The following is a 16,935-nucleotide window of genomic DNA, read 5'->3' as shown; positions in this document are numbered from 1 at the left end:
TTTTTGGGGAGGTGACAGTCCAGCAGAGGTCACACTCTCAGGACCGCAATCCCCCAAGGACCACCTCTCCCCATATGAACCAACCCAGACCCCGATATTATCATCTGAGGCCCTTCTTCATGTGCCCCCTCCACAAGAGGTCCGAAGGGTGGCAACACAAGAACAGGGCCTCATCTGTGGTGGCTCTCTGTTTCTCGAATGCTCTCCCCAAGGAGGCTCGCCTGGCACCTTCAATACATATCTTTAAGCACCAGTGAAAACTTCCCTCTTTAGGCCTTAGGCCTTTAACTATCTGTGTGGCCTTTTAGAAAATAGGCAGGATGCTTTCAATGTATTCCTTTTTTCTCTCGGTTTTATGTAACTATTTTTGGGGGGCGGGGGGGTGTCTGTTTGGTTATGCACTTTAGGAACCACCCTATTCTCCTGAATGTGATCTGTTTTGATTCGACGTATTTTTAAGTTGCTGGGACCCTCACGGAAAAGGGCAAGTAAAAAAATGTAATTATTAAATTTCGGCAAGCCCAGAGACTCACAAACGTTGGAGGAACTGAAAACCATGAGAAGCTGTGGAGTTACAAACTGATGCAGAGGATACCTTACTAGGGAAATGCTTAAGTCGCCCTTTGGAGCACCTCAGGTTCAATTTTTTACGGTAGCCCAAATCTCAGTTGTACGGGTGTATGTATATATCTCAATTTTAACTCACGAGCTATTGCTGCAATCTGCTCCAATTGTATACATTGGTACCTCGGGTTACATACGCTTCAGGTTACAGATTCTGCTAATCCAGAAATAGTGCTTCAGGTTAAGAACTTTGCTTCAGGATAAGAACAGAAATCGTGCTGTGGCGGCGCGGCGGCAGCAGGAGGCCCCATTAGCTAAAGTGGTGCTTCAGGTTAAGAACAGTTTCAGGTTAAGAACGGACCTCCGGAACGAATTAAGTACTTAACCCAAGGTACCACTGTATTTTATCTTTATGAACGCTGTTTTCATTGTGTTATGTTATTTGAGCTGGTCTTTGACCATAATAAATGATCTAGCATCTAGCAAACTGATGCAGGAACAAGAGCAAGACAGAGTGACCACTCTGTTGGCCAGACAAAGCCCCAGTTCATACTTTTCAAAATCCCCCCCCCCAAAAAAAAGTGGAGCATCTCATGGCTATATCCACATGATGCCCCGGTCCTCCAGAAGGCCGTCACATGCCCGTTCTTTCCCTCAAAAGGGAGGAAAGGAATTCCTTCCCAGGAATTGGACATCAATGTGGATGCCTCAGCACAATACGGTGGTATCTCGGTTTTCGAGCATCTCGGAAGCAGAGCATTTTGGTTTTCGAACGCCAAAAACCCGGAAGTAAGTGTTTCTGTTTTTGAACGCACCTCAGAAGTTGAACAGCTTTTTACACCTTGGTTGTCAAACGTTTCGGAAGTCGAACGGTCTTCCGGAACGGATTGCGTTCGACAACTGAGGTACCCCATGCAACTGCAGTGATGGGTCAACTGTAGAGGCGGACATTATCTATCTATCCATTTCAGTTTCTCTCAATTTCCCACTCTGAATTAGAGCTCCCCACATTACTGCATAGCTGTCAACGTTTCCCTTTTTTTTAAAGGGAAATTCCCTTATTCAGAATAGGATTCCTTGCAAGAAATGGGAAAAGTTGACAGCTATGCATTTCTGCATCCTCGCAAAATATCTGTCAGGTTTTTGTGAGCATTCCTCCTCCTAACATAGGTGGTTCTGCTGCATCTAAAAGTTCTGAGAACCAGATTGTAGGGGGTACTCAGCTTTCAATCACAAGCTCAGCAACGCCCCACTAGACACAGATTTGCAACGACGTACTGCTGCCCTGTCTCGCTTGACCTCCATATTTAGGAAGTATAAATTCCAAAATGACATCACCCTGTTTTCCCCAAACCTATTTTCAATTAGATTGTTCAGTGTCATCTCTCCAGCACTGGCAGCTGCCGACATTCAGCTGTCTGGGCTTTGGGTACGCTGATTAAAATAATTGGCTAAAAAAGCTTTTAACAGGCAGTGGCAAACGATTACTTGTTTGGTTTGCAGAGTGCTACACGACCGGTGCTGGGCCTGCCCTCACAATAACTCTGAACTCAGCCACCATTATTCCCATTTTACAGACATTGCAACTGAGGCCGAGGGGAGCAGCCGGACAGCAGCTTCTTCCGCTCCCAGATACAACCCGGAATAAAGGCTGTGTGGTCATCACAATAATCATCTTTCACATCATAGTATTTAAGTAGCTATTTAAGCCTCCTTTAGTGGAGAAAGGGGCTCTCTCTGATGCTCGGATGAATGCACTAGTTTTACTGGTATGCAAACTGCTCTGGGAACCTTTTCCAGCTGAATAGCAGGTTTCTTTGGCTGTGGCCCTGATCTGGTGGAACGCTCTGTCACAAGAGACTAGGGCCCTGCGGGACTTGACATCATTCCACAGGCCTGCAAGACAGAGCTGTTCCACCAGGCCTTTGGCCAGGGCACAACCTGACCCCCTCCTTTGGCAATCTTCACAGAGCCCAATGGTTGCCATTAATCTGATTTGAACTGATTTTAGAATGAAATGATTTTAGAATGTTGTATCATTTTACTGTTATTAACCGCTCTGAGCCCGGCTTCGGATGCAGAGGGCGGGATATAAATAAAAATTTATTTATTTATTTATTTTCAACGCTTTGAATCAATAAACAAAAAACTTAAGTAGTAGTACAGACCAGGCCAGAAACCCTTTATCTTGTTAAGAACTAGGCCTTAGGTAAAGGTAAAGGGACCCCTGACCATTAGGTCCAGTCGTGGCCGACTCTGGGGTTGCGGTGCTCATCTCGCTTTATTGGCCGAGGGAGCCGGCGTACAGATTCCGGGTCATGTGGCCAGCATGACTAAGCCGCTTCTGGTGAACCAGAGCAGCACACGGAAACGCCGTTTACCTTCCCGCCGGAGCGGTACCTATTTATCTACTTGCACTTTGACGTGCTTTCGAACTGTTAGGTTGGCAGGAGCAGGGACTGAGCAACGGGAGCTTACCCCGTCGCAGGGATTCGAACCGCCGACCTTCTGATCGCCAAGTCCTAGGCTCTGTGGTTTAACCCACAGCGCCCCCCGCGTCCTTAAGTCATCCCAAAAAGAAATTATACAGCTCACAACTCCAGCACTGACGGCAAGTGGTGCCCCAAAGTAATGTATTCCAAACTTCTTAGCCTCAGGGAACCCTATGTGCATTGATTGGTCCAATAAAGAACAATTGAAAGATGGTGGCAGATTCTCAAGGATTACAGGGCATCCTTGATTCACGCTCATATTGAGTAACGACTAGGTTTTCTGGGTCTGGTTGTCACCCTGCATAAACAGAGGGCTCATCCACTTTCGCTGGGCCCATATTTTGATTGTATTGTGGACAAATTAATTCCCACGAGCCCAAGAGTTCTGTGGCTCTGCTTTGCAAAAATCCGATCTTACCCACTCGATTGAAACTCAGCTATGCAAAATCTGCCTTTGGATCTTTTCCGGGCAATTGTTGAGATCCGATTCAGCCAGGAATGTCAGGTTTTCGCAAGGCACAGCCCCGCAGACAGGACAGCCTCTCCACATAGGCTCAGCGTTTTAAATTCACCAGGCGCATTTTGCACCTGGCTATCGGCCACTTGCGACCAAGTGAAGATGCCCAGGCGCCAGGATGACATCTGACATCTCCACCATCTGGAGTTGCATGCCTGGGGGTCCCTGGATGTTGATTCTTTTCACACACCAGAAACACATCCTGTAGAATTCTACCTGTTATGTTTTATCTGCCCAAGGAGAATGAATTTCAGGAACCAAAAAGTTGTATTGAAAAACAAGACTTTAGATCTGGCCCAAAAATGGCAACTAGGCAGTTTCGTTTTGGTGACTGTAACCCTGGTTTAAGGAGCCATTTGGCACCTACTGTAGCTTATATATATATCAGAAACTCAGAGATATATATAAGCTACAGTAGGTGCCAAATGGCTCCTTAACCCAGGGTTACAGTCGCCAAGACGAAACGCCTAGTTTACTCTGGTTTACTCTGAGTGAAACTTAATTGGCTACCACCCTCAGAAAGAACCCTTTCGATGTCAGCAGGTAGCGTCAACCATTGGCTCCCAGTACGTTTCCAAGCACAATGCAAAGTGTTGGTGCTGACCTTTAAAGCCCTAAATGGCCTCGGTCCAGTATACATGAAGGAGCGTCTCCACCCCCATCGTTCAGCCCGGACACTGAGATCCAGAACCAAGGGCCTTCTGGCAGTTCCCTCATTGCAAGAAGCAAAGCTACAGGGAACCAGGCAGAGGGCCTTCTCGGTAGTGGCGCCCGCCCTGTGGAATGCCCTCCCGTCAGATGTCAAAGAGATAAAAAACTACCTGACATTTAGAAGACACCTGAAGTTTTTAATGTGTGACATTTTAATGTATTTTTAATCTTTGTTGGAAGCCGCCCAGAGTGGCTGGGGAGACCCAGCCAGATGGGCGGGGTACAAATAAATTTTATTATTATTATTATTATTATTATTATTATTATTATTGGACTAGCAAGCCATCCTATAGAATTCTATCCACAATATTTTATCTGCCCAAGGAGAACAAATTTCAGGAAGCGGAAAGTCGTGTTGAAAATACAACTTTCAAGCAGCCAAAATGGCTCCCAAAATGGCAGCTAAGCATCCCTAACCCTGGTTTAAGGAGCCATTCGGCACCTAGCTTATATATTCGAGTTTCTAACACTGCCTAGGCTCCACCTGGCCTGCCTTAACACTCCCTCTTCAAGCCAACCTTTCCCGTATTCGCAAGTCGACTTCCCTGTCCCTGGGAGATGACGACGGAGGAGCTTCTCCAGCTTCGATTGGACCCAACTGGAGCTGCAAACCTCATGTGCACATAGCCTAGCACCGCCCACCAGTGACTTACGTTGGGAGATGGCTCCAGCATGTTATCGCCGTGCCAGCCAGAGATGGGCACGAAGGGAACGGTCGCTGGGTTGTAGCCGATCTTCTTGATGTAGGCGCTGACTTCCTTGACGATCTCATCGTAGCGCTTCTCGCTGTATGGCGGCTCCGTGGAGTCCATCTTGTTAATGCCCACGATGAGCTGCTTGACGCCCAGGGTGTATGCCAGGAGGGCGTGTTCACGGGTCTGGCCATTTTTGGAGATGCCGGCTTCAAACTCGCCTACCCCAGCAGCCACAATCAAGACGGCGCAGTCGGCCTGCAAAGAAACAAGGCACAGACACGGTTAGGAGTGTGGCGGTTTTCGCATGACAGTTTGCAAAACGTCACAGGAAGATTTCCCCGTTTCATTTTCTCTCCATTTCTCGTTTCTTTCCCCCAATCTTAAGTTCCACTTTTCCACATCGGCTCGCAATCTTTTAAATAAGTCCTCGTGAAACTTTTATCAGCGTTTTGTAAAATAAAATTTAAAAACAACATCAAGCATTTTAGTGCAAACGTCTCCCAATACGCACATTTTTTGCCAAGCAATATACAGCGGTACCTCGGTTTTCGAACGTCTCCGTTGACGAACATTTTGGTTTCTGAACGCCATAAACCCGGAAGTAAATGCTTTGGTTTTCGAACTCGTCTCAGAAGTCGAAAAGGCCACGCAGCTTCCGTATTGAGTTTTCCGTATTTATTGAGGCTTCCATACTGAGTTTTCGAACGTTTTGGAACTCGAACGGTCTTCCAGAACAGATTACATTTGAAAACCGAGGTAACCACTGTGTTGCATTTTTAAGTACATTTCCCATTTCTAAGCACTGTACAGGCAGTGACCGATTTGCACTGATTTGTGTGCAACTGACGCACAACCGGTGCTTAGGCCCCTTTTAGAAAAAAGCAGAGTTGGGCCAGAATGAGGTGGGTTTTTTGCACTCTGCCGACACACACGGGCGCCAGGAACAGAACCCTTGCGCAAAAGGGTTGCCACCTGTACATAAAAACAATCCATAGAAAATGGGAAAATAAAACAATAAAAATCCATCACGAAACCAAACTAAAGGCCTTAAGGCGCCTGCTGGAATAAGAACGTCTTTGTCTTTTGCTGGAAGTTCAACAAGGAGGGGGTCTGCCTAATCTCAGGTGGGAGGGAGTTCCACAGGCCGAGGCCCACTATACTGAATGCACAGCCAATTTCAGCACCCATTGTTTGGCTTGCGGACCTGCATTACAAATTTGGAGGGGTGCGAGTTTCAAAAGATGACTGTGTTTCAGTTCGTGTACTGTTTTAGAAAGCAGATGGCGGAGGGGAGAGCCACTTGCAGGAAAAGGTAGAATATAACCACAATGAGTAAATAAACAAACAACGTGTTTTGGGAAACAGCAGCACCCCCTGAGTTTTCCTAAACAAAACAGGTACGTATTGGGCTCCTAATATCCCATCTTCCCTTCCAATATTGTAACTCAACAAGTTCTACGAACTGTTGGCTCGATACCTGAAAACTGATAGTGCCATCTGCTCCTATAAATAGTTGATGGCTCCTTTAGGGAGTTCGTCCTTTTTTCTTTCTTTTTTTTATTCCCAGGAAAGCAGGGAGGAGACAGCACGCTCCAAATGCATTTTTAAGAATTTCTACGGCCCCTTTCCAACGCACAAAGCATGCTAGCTTCGCCATTTGGCCAGCCAGAGTACAAAGCTAGACCGGGTTCCTAGGACTTCCATTTTAAAAAAAATCCAGGTCACAGAGTTTTGCTGTCAGGGACCCATCCAGGAAAAAAGGATGTTGGCGCTGTGCTGGCGCTCAGGAACGACCCAAAGGTGTCCCCTGCCCCCTGCCCTGCGATGAACAGCCTCCCCTTTCTCACCTGCGAAGTCCCCGTGATCATGTTCTTGATGAAATCCCGGTGCCCGGGGGCGTCAATGATGGTGATGTAGTACTTGGTGGTCTCGAACTTCCAGAGAGAGATGTCGATGGTGATCCCTCGCTCACGCTCAGCCTTCAGCTTGTCCAGCACCCAGGCGTACTTGAAGGAGCCTTTCCCCATCTAACAGGTTGGGAAAAGAGGGGGGAAGTTTTTGTAAGGGCTTTAGCTCAGCTAGTTAGAACATGGTGCTGATGATGCCAAGGTTGCAGGTTCAGTCCCCCTATGGGACAAGTGCATATTCCTGCATTGAAAAATCCAAGTGCAATTTATTATTATTATTATTAATATACCCTGCCCATCTGACCGGGTTGCCCTAACCACTCTGGGCAGCTTCCAATATATATAAAAACATAATAAAACATTACACATTAAAAGGTTTTCCTATACAGAGAATGCTGTTGATGTTGTGATTTATGGGGCAGAGGGGAGGGAACAGTCTGCATCATAATCATAGCAATAATAATAGTAATAATAAATTTTATTTATACCCCGCCCTCCCCGTCCAGAGCCGGTCTCAGGGCGGCTAACACCAATAAAATCACAGTAAAAAAAAAAATGATGGGGGGAAAAACCCCAATTTAAAATACAGGTTAAAATGCAATTTAAAATGCAGCCTCATTTTAAAAGTAGCCAATAAATCAAGACCATAAGGGGAAGGAAACCTAAGGGTCAGACTGAATCCAAACCAAAGGCCAGGCAGAACAGCTCTGTCTTGCAGGCCCTGCGGAAAGATGTCAAGTCCTGCAGGGCCCTAGTCTCTTGTGACAGAGCGTTCCACCAAGTCGGGGCCAGTGCTGAAAAGGCCCTGGCCCTAGTTGAGACCAATCTAACCACCTTGCCACCTGGGACCTCCAAAGTGTTGTCATTTGTGGACTTTAAGTTCCTCCGCGGGGCATACCAGGAGAGGCGGTCCCATAGGTATGTGGGTCCTAGGCCGCATAGGGCTTTAAAGGTCAAGACCAGCACCTTAAACCTGACCCTGTACTCCACCGGGAGCCACTGCAGTTGGTAAAGCACTGGATGAATGTGATCCCGCGGCAAGGACCCCGTAAGGAGCCTTGCCGCAGCATTCTGCACCCGCTGGAGTTTCTGGGTCAGCTTCAAGGGCAGCCCTGCATAGAGCGAGTTACAGTAATCAAGCCTGGAGGTGACCGTCGCGTGGATCACTGTGGCCACATCAGGGCAAGAAAGGTAAGGGACCAACTGCTTAATATAGACACCTTTGCTGTGGCTGCAACCTGCGCCTCCATGGAAAGGGAGGTGGTCGAAGGTTACACCCAAGCTCTTGGCAGAATGCGCTGGCACTAATTGAGCCCCCGAAAGAGATGGGCATTGATGCCCCAAACCCCTTCCAATTCTTGGGCTCCTGTATCTGTGGGGGTTTGAATGTACCGTCCAACCTCAGTTCCTGAACACCTCCGTTTTGAAACGTTTTGGCCCCTGAACGCTGAAAACCCGGAAGTAACTGCTCTGGTTTTGGAACGAACGGCTTCTGAGCTGCGTTTTTCTTTTTATTCCCCCATTGACTTTGCAGCCATCCCATCGATCCTTGGAACGGATTAAGTTTGAAAACCGAGAGAGCAAGGTTGCCAAGTTGGTCCCTGGGCCTAGGCAACGTTTATGGCTGGTTTTTTCAAGCACCACAATTAAGGAGGGACAGGGAACTCGCCAAAACGCATTTCGAGCACCTTTGCGCCACTGCCATTCTAGGATAACAAGGGAGGCGTTCATGAAGAGTTCCTGTTTTTCTAGAAAAACAGCAGAGCTTAAGAAAAGATGGAGGGACCTAGTCCATCACCCTCTTCTGGCAGTGGCCGACCAGATGCCTAAGGGAAGCCCGTGTGGTGCCTACAGTACATTTCCTGTAATGCTTTTCCAGTCTCTGGCTAAGCTGCTGAAACCTCTTCCAACCTTTGAACCAACAACCTGGGAATGTTGTCAAATGCTTTCACCGGCAGGATCTGTTCACGATGAGCGACAACCTACAGGGTCCCCAGCAGTAACCACCCAGGGTCAAAGGCCTGTCCATGTGTCCTGCATTGCAGAGGACAGCCCTCTATCTCATAGGTAGGCACACTAAGGCCCGGGGGCCGGATCCGACCCAATTGCCTTCTAAATCCGACCCTCGGACGGTCCAGGAAACAGTGTGTTTTGACATGAGTAGAATGTGTCCTTTTATTTAAAATGCATCTCTTGGGTTATTTGTGGGGCATAGGTATTCGTTCATTATTTTTTTTCAAAATATAGTCCGGCCCCCCACAAGGTCTGAGGGACAGTGGACCGGCCCCCTGCTGAAAATGTTTGCTGACCCCTGCTCTATCTGAAGGTTTTCCCCTATTTTCGAAGCTGTAGGGTCAGAGTCCGTTTGCAAGATTAAAAAACAACAACAACTTAAGAAGGGAAAGCAGGGGCTTTGAGGGTGCCCATCAAGGAGTTAGTTCTCTGCCCCACCACCACCACAAACTATAATCTTGAGGTCCCCAGCTTTCATTTTTTTTAAAACCTAAGTTTCCAGCATCTGTGGATTCTGAGATATGAGGGGAAATGGACAAGGATTTATTTTCTCCTCATTATTTGTGGAGCTGGAGATAACTAGCCTTCTGCATTTTCCTTCGCCCCCCCACCCCTTGGAAAAAATCCTGCAAGCACCCAAAGTTATTCACCTGGAGAGCAGCTCAAGCAGGTATGCAGGTTACCTGGCTCAGTCCTTCCCACTATGGTGAGCTGTGCTGCACCTCCATTTAAATCTTATCAGTGCGTTCTAAATTCACATCCACACATAGAAATTAGTGTGTGCACACCTGTGCTTTAGTGATGACTTTCCTCTTTTTTGGGCAACAGGTGAGGCTGCTGCTAACCAGCTTCACCAAGGCTGGGCAACTACAGGAAAAGTCGGTCCAAGCCACATATCAAAGCTACACAATCCGCTCAGGACAATGTACAATAAAAACCAGTTTTAACACACCAACTCCCAACAAAAAAAGCAGACTTATTTAAAGCAACGATACAAAATAGGCACTGATGGCAGAGAACCATTCACTCGTCTAGGAAAGCCTATCGGAACAAAACTGTCTTCAGTTGTTTTTGCAAAGTGCAGAGAGTGGGCGTCTGTCGTATCGGGACAGGAATGCCATTCCACAGAATATGGTCAGTAGCAGCACTAAAAAGGTGAAGTTATTCTATAGCCGTGATAAGAGTGCCTGAGACAGGCATCACACCATACCCGATTAATTAATAAAACTTGCTTTGGTCTCCTAAATCGGATGCCTGTAACCTTTGAGGAATAACCTGCCCAGTTTTCCTGCTGTAGTTAGGCCAGAAAGCTGCGTAACACCACGTTTCCTTCCAGTCTCCCCACCAAAACTTCCCTATATATTTTCTCTATATTTTCTGTTGGGTTTTATGTCTACAATGCTTGGAGAGCAATTTGATCCTTCAGTTTATACATCTTCTAAATATTCTGCGCCCCAAGCAGCGCTCAGGAACCAGGATGAACCATACGCACTGAAAAAGATTTGCACACATTTGCTTATTTTCCATAAATTATTATTCTCTGCCCTCTGCAGCACAACACACAACCCTACACCTGTTTAACTATCTGGACCACAATGCCACAAAGTGGACTTCAATATCACAAGTTCATTAATCATTTTATTACATAAATGACAACAACAACCCGAGCACTGTATCTGCCAGAGCAATTAACAAAACCTTGAAGAATCAAACCAGAATAAACCAACATTATTGGGCTGTGCAACCTTGCATTCTGAATACATAGCACCCGTAATTAATTAATTAATAAATAAATAAATACTTTTGCTCAGGGAGTTGCTGGAATTAATCTGTTCCTTGCATTTAGCAGACCCAGTGTGACAGGTGGGTAGAGAAGGACAGATCCTGACCTGCAATTAACAAGGGTTTCCCTTCCAGAGAAGCACCATGACCCTCATCCCACCCTGTACAACCCAATGACGACGACGATTTATCAGGTTGACTAATCAGCGCATCCAGCTCCCGCAGCCGTCAAAATTGGTACATTCCGGCTGAAAAAATGGACTGCGCCAAAACTTGCTACATCATGTTATGAGTGTGTGACAAGCCTCTATTTAGCGAAATGCCTTTGCTCCTCTTTTCATCTGCCTATATTCGATTACCCGCAGAGATCGTGGGCCAAAAGAGGAAGAAAAAGGCCGTATTTTCTAGCCTAGCACAGTAACGGCTCTGTTGCAGAACTCGATACATCTCGAATTGGCTGGGCAGAAGGAAAAGTCATATTGTTTAAGGCCACAAAGGATGGGTTTCATTTTTTTAAGAGAGAGAAAGCCTTCTGAACTGCTACTATCTTCTGTTCCATAAGCCAAAGGACCCTCTTCCATTACGTTAGCTCTCTAAAACAAAACAAAACCCCAGTTAAGCAGCACCTTTGAAAAATCTTACTAGAGCCAGACTCCATTTCCTACCAAAGCAATCGCATGGAAAGGAATACCCTCGCCACACACTGCCTTGCATCAGAAAATGGAGGCTGAAAGCACAGAGTCAATTGGCTATTAATAGCAGTTTCACGTCCCTCTGCATATTTCTGCCGTGCCAGCGAAGGTGCCACAAGGCTTGCCTGCCTGATTCAAAGAAACGGCAGCTTATTTTAGAAGATACCAGACCTCGCTGCATCTCGGCAGCTGGTACAGATCTCTTGCAAAGTTGTAGGGTCTAGGTAGAGCTGTTTGCTCAGATAACGATGGGGGGGGGCAGGCAACTGTTTACAGTAATGGCGAGGCGACCACATTTAACGTGTTTTCAAAGCTACGGCCTCCATTTTTGTATTTTTTAAGTATCTAGACCTCATGATAGCACGTTTAAACCTCGTGGCAAAAAAAAAAAAAGGCAGAGATATCTCCTCGGTGCAAAATCATCTTGTCTGCCTGTTGAAGATATTCTCATAGTTTATCTGTTCTATTAATTAAAACATAAATCCTGACCTCTCTTTATTTGGACAACTAACATTTCATGTGACAGAAATCCCGTTCGGTTTTTTAAAATTATCAGCTGGCAAAAAAACTGAATTGAAACCTTCGCCCCTCAAATAGTTTAACTGGAGTAAAGGTAAAGGGACCCCTGACCATTAGGTCCAGTCGCGGACGACTCTGGGGTTGCGGCGCTCATCTCGCTTTATTGGCCGAGGGAGCCAGCATACAGCTTCCGGGTCATGTGGCCAGCATGACTAAGCCGCTTCTGGCGAACCAGAGCAGTGCATGGAAACGCCGTTTACCTTCCCGCCGGAGCGGTACCTATTTATCTACTTGCACTTGATGCACTTTCGAACTGCTAGGTGGGCAGGAGCAGGGACCAAGCAACGGAAGCTCACCCTGCCGTGGGGATTCGAACCACCAACCTTCTGATCAACAAATCCTAGGCTCTGTGGTTTAGCCCACAGCACCACCCGCGTCCCTGGGGTGGGAGCCAATAAAACCAGCCCAAATGGGAACTCCTAAAATGTTTCCAAAAGATGCTCAAATCTACTTTGAAGCATCTCCAAAGGAAGAATGTGCCATAGGTGAGAGGATATCCACCACACCCCCCCATACACAGAAAGACTTGAGATAATCATGAACCAATTGTCCCTGCCCTTATTAGGTTGCCAGACATATCAGAACCCCACAGGTATGATAAAGGGATTATATCGAATAAGCATGAAAGCACCGTACGAAAACGTTGGAATAGTTAAACAGAGAGGGAGCTTGACGTGGATGTAAACAACCAAGGTGGGTGCACTGAGACTGCAGAAATGGGAAGGGTGATGAAATAAAACACACACAAAATGGAACAATAGCTTAGGATACTATTCTCAGTGCTCAGGAAGGTGAAAGTGAGTCAGGAAAGCCGGGGTGCTTTTTGATACTTGTGCATTTTGTTCCATGTTAAGCCCTTTGGTCCCAATGGTTCAGGGACCAAAGGCAATTTGCAAATGATCTATGGGCCCATCAAGACATTAAGGAATCTGCCCTTGGAAATAATATGCCCAGTATATTTGAGGGAACAGTCAAGAAGGTGTCATTAAAAGAGAATTCACTGTGATCCCTCTCTTGGTTCTTATATAAGGAGTCAGGATATGCGGCTGTGGGCAGTAACAGGCGTCGTCGTGAAATGGCGTCGCTCTTTCCTAAAGAGGAATTTTTTTGGCCTCCTTGGTGCAAAACTAGAAATTGCAAAAGCAGCACGAAAAGAAACAAGGCCTATTCATAAATATGTTGTCATTCCGCTTCCAAAACACATGCATAATTAAATAACCATGCACCAACACGGGAAAGTATTCTATGATCCACTTAAAATATGCAGAGTGCTGGACTTTCCACACGCTGGCCTATTCTGCATAATTTATTCTGCTTCTAGGAAGGAACAGGGACATTGGTCCCTGAGCTCTAAAAGATGTCTCAATCCACTCCGTCAAACCGCTAAGATCTTTGCAGTGCATAGATTATTTCAATGCCTGTCTTAAGGGCTGAAAACTTGCTAAGTTGTTGTAACAAATAAGAGAAAACACAGCTGAATTTTGTTGAATTTACAGCCCACTATCAAGCTCCGTTCTCGCACGGTGCAATCAGAGATTAATGATCTGCTTTGTTTTGATGGTCGCCTCCCTATTTGTTACCTGCAAAGGTAGGAAATAGATGGGAAGGGGGTGTCTGGGAGGAACAGGGAATGAGCTTCCTGCAGTACCCTCACCACCCAGGTGAGAATCAGGGCAAAAAGTGCCCTCTTTTCCACCAGTCCCTGCCCCACAGACAAACACCTTGCAAATCCCTTTGGGGATCCCGATCTCTTGCCCATACAGCTCAGGTAACCCAGCAGGCAATTTATAGTTCTAACTCTGACTGGCCTTACAATAACCTTGCAAGGTAGGCCAACTGAGCCTCACACGGTTTACATTTTTTGCTAGAAGCCCCCACGATCTACCAAAGAACTGTAAATTTATAGCACAGGAGCGCATAGTCAGGAACTCATGAGGCAGCCATGCGGATATCGTTGGGACCACAACTCCCATCACACCTTGCTGCCTGGGGCTTCTGGGAGTTGTAGTCCCAACAACATCTAAAGCTGTGATGGCCAAACTTGGCCCTCCAGCTGTTTTGGGACTACAACTCCCATCATCCCTAGTTAACAGGACCAGTAGTCAGGGATGATGGGAATTGTAGTCCCAAAACAGCTGGAGGGCCACGTTTGGCCATCACTGATCTAAAGGGTTGCAAGTCCCCCAACCAGGCATTGCGATTTTCACTGCACCCTTGTGCTTCTAAGAACTCAAGGAGGGGGCCTTGCAAGATGGTCTACTGAGGGAAACGTTTACAGTGGTACCTCGGGTTACATATGCTTCAGGTTACAGCCTCTGCTAACCCAGAAATAGTGCTTCAGGTTAAGAACTTTGGTTCAGGATGAGAACAGAAATCGTGCCCCGGCGGCGCAGCAGCAGTGGGAGGCCCCATTAGCTAAAGTGGTGCTTCAGGTTAAGAACAGTTTCAGGTTAAGTACAGACCTCCGGAACGAATTAAGTACTTAACCCGAGGTACCACTGTATCTATTTTTTTGCAAGAACTTTGGCAACCAGCAAGCAATAGGAATTTGGTCCCCCTGCCCAAACCTGAGATTCACCTGAGTTATTTATTATGATTATTTATATAGCACGATGAACAGGAATAAGGGACGCAGGTGGCGCTGTGGGTTAAACCACAGAGCCTAGGACTTGCCAATCAGAAGGTTGGCGGTTCGAATCCCCGCGACGGGGTGAGCTCCCATTGCTCGGTCCCTGCTCCTGTCAACCTAGCAGTTCGAAAGCACGTCAAAATGCAAGTAGATAAATAGGTACCACTCCGGCAGGAAGGTAAACGGCGTTTCCGTGCGCTGCTCTGGTTAGCCAGAAGCAGCTTAGTCATGCTGGCCACATGACCTGGAAGCTGTATGCTGGCTCCCTCGGCCAATAAAGCGAGATGAGCGCCGCAACCCCAGAGTCGGTCACAACTGGACCTAATAGTCAGGGGCCCCTTTACCTTTATGAACACGCATAGCATTCTACCAAGTATGAAGACAGAGGTATTAGCAGCGCAAGAAGATGCATTATCCTGAGTCACAGAATAACAGAAATGTAGAGTTGGAAGGGAACCCAAGGGGCATCTAGTCCAACCCCCAGCAATGCAGGAAACTCAGCTAAAGCATCCAGGACAGATGTCCATCCGACCTCTGCTTAAAAACCTCCAAGGAAGGAGAGTCCACAGCCTCCCAAGGGAGACCGTTCTACTGTCAAACAGCTCCTACTGCCAGAAAGTTCTTCCTGATGTTAAGTCAAGAGTCAGACCACTGGTCCATCTACCTCAGTACTGTCTACCTTGGCAGGCAGCATCTTTCCAGAGTTTCAGATCAGGAGCCTTTTCCAGCATTTATCTGGAGATGCCGAGGATTGAACCTCTGTTCCTTCTGCATGCCAAGCAGACGCTCTACCGCTGAGCTAGCCCCCTTCCTAAGAAGCTGCCTTATATTGACTCAAACCAAAGACCCACCTGACTCAATATTGTCTACACAGGCTGGCAGCAGCTCCAATTTCAACTTGACACTGGGAAAGGCAACAGAAGAGTGGTGAAAGAGACGGAGGAACGGGTAAACAGAGTAAGAATATGCATTTATTCCAGTTGCATGAGCCAGCAGAGGGTGGGGAGAATTAAGAGAAGCAGGCATCCATCTTTCCTGGTTTAAGCCCAGAAATAGGACACACAAGCTGAGGATGCTCAGTTAACAACCACTTTTGGGTGGTCTGTCTTACTATAGGGATAGGGAATGGCAGGGCAGAGGGGGGTTCCCTCTCACTGACCCCCTCCTCCTGGAGAAGGGAGGGGGAGACTGTAGGCAGAGAAGTGGAGAAGGTTCAGAAGGGGATTTCCTTCTTCCCTCATTTCATTTCATTTCATTTCATCTCCCCTATAATCCCTCACCTGCTGCTCCCATTTTAAAGATGCATCACTGGGGCTAAAATGACACGCCCCGGGCGTCACAATTTATCCGTGGGCTCAGATCAAATGCTGACTCCCTTCCTTCCCACTACAGAACATCGCCAATGGATAAAGGATACTACTTTTGGCAGCAGAAAACGAAAGGAGTTCTGTGATAAAGGAATCAGCAAAACTCGAACAGATCCACATAACCTGTTCCTTGAGCATCGGTCCTCAACGGTGTGCACTAAGCCAGAAGGCTGTTTACTGAGTATTCATTCTGAATTGAAGCTCAATTCCCAGCCTCTTCAGGTGGGGCTGCGAAAACAGACTTCTGACTCAAAACCTAGAGAGCTGCTGTCAGTCAGTGTGTAGACAATCCTGATCTAGGGAGACCAATGGGCTGACTCAGCAAAAAGCACCCGAAACATACCATCTACTAGAGAATTATCACGCAACCATGTTGGTCCATTGGGAAGGGAACTCAAAACTTGGGAGAGAGCAATTTGTGATTCCTTTATGAAGACCAAGTTGGAAGTCCCAATGTTCTAGACAAGCTTTCCGGAGCTGTTTTTTTAAGACTGGATGTTAAGCGAAGCAATATAAAGAGAGTCAGGGGAGATAGAAAGGTGGGTGCAATGGAACAAGTCAAGGAGGATGCTTTGTTTATAAGAAGCGGCCATCTCTCCATCTGAGGGTTGTGCAAGAGAGGTTTCTGGTGGCCTAGACTCATTGTCCGGGGTCCAAGGTATGCTTTTTATGAAAGCAGGGAAAAGAGTGCAGCGGATACCAGTCTGGCCAGGTAACTAGACAGCTAAGACCCTCAATTCTTGGGTATCAGAAAACAGCCAGTGTTGTGAAATGGTTCAGAGTGTTGCACCCTGGGAGACCAGGGTTCGACTCTGCTCTCAGTCATGCACTTCACTGGGTGATCTCGAGACAGCCTAGCCTACCTCAAAGGGATGTTATGAAGACAAAGGTGGATTGAGGGACGATCACATAAGCTGCGTTGATCAACTTGGGGGCAGGAAGACGGATATTAAGGTAATAACGAATAACAAACTACAGATTCAGTCA

The 16,935-nt window shown here is 46.8% G+C and overlaps 1 protein-coding gene across 1 annotated transcript in view; it reads right to left on the bottom strand.

The window, feature by feature from the left end:
* Positions 1–16,935, bottom strand: part of EEF1A2 (eukaryotic translation elongation factor 1 alpha 2) — a 35,477-nt gene that overhangs the window by 13,205 nt on the left and 5,337 nt on the right. The window contains exons 3-4 of the mRNA XM_081011378.1: positions 6,827–7,006; positions 4,938–5,234 (exon numbers count right to left, since the gene is read on the bottom strand). Of these exons, the coding sequence (XP_080867504.1) occupies positions 4,938–5,234; positions 6,827–7,006 (477 nt within the window). The remainder of the gene's footprint in view (positions 1–4,937; positions 5,235–6,826; positions 7,007–16,935) is intronic.

The sequence above is a fragment of the Podarcis pityusensis genome, assembly GCF_964106645.2.
Source record: "Podarcis pityusensis genome assembly, chromosome: 6".
Lineage (NCBI taxonomy): Eukaryota > Metazoa > Chordata > Lepidosauria > Squamata > Lacertidae > Podarcis > Podarcis pityusensis.
The sequence above is the reverse complement of the archived record's forward strand: the minus strand, read 5'-3'. Positions and strand labels throughout refer to the sequence as shown.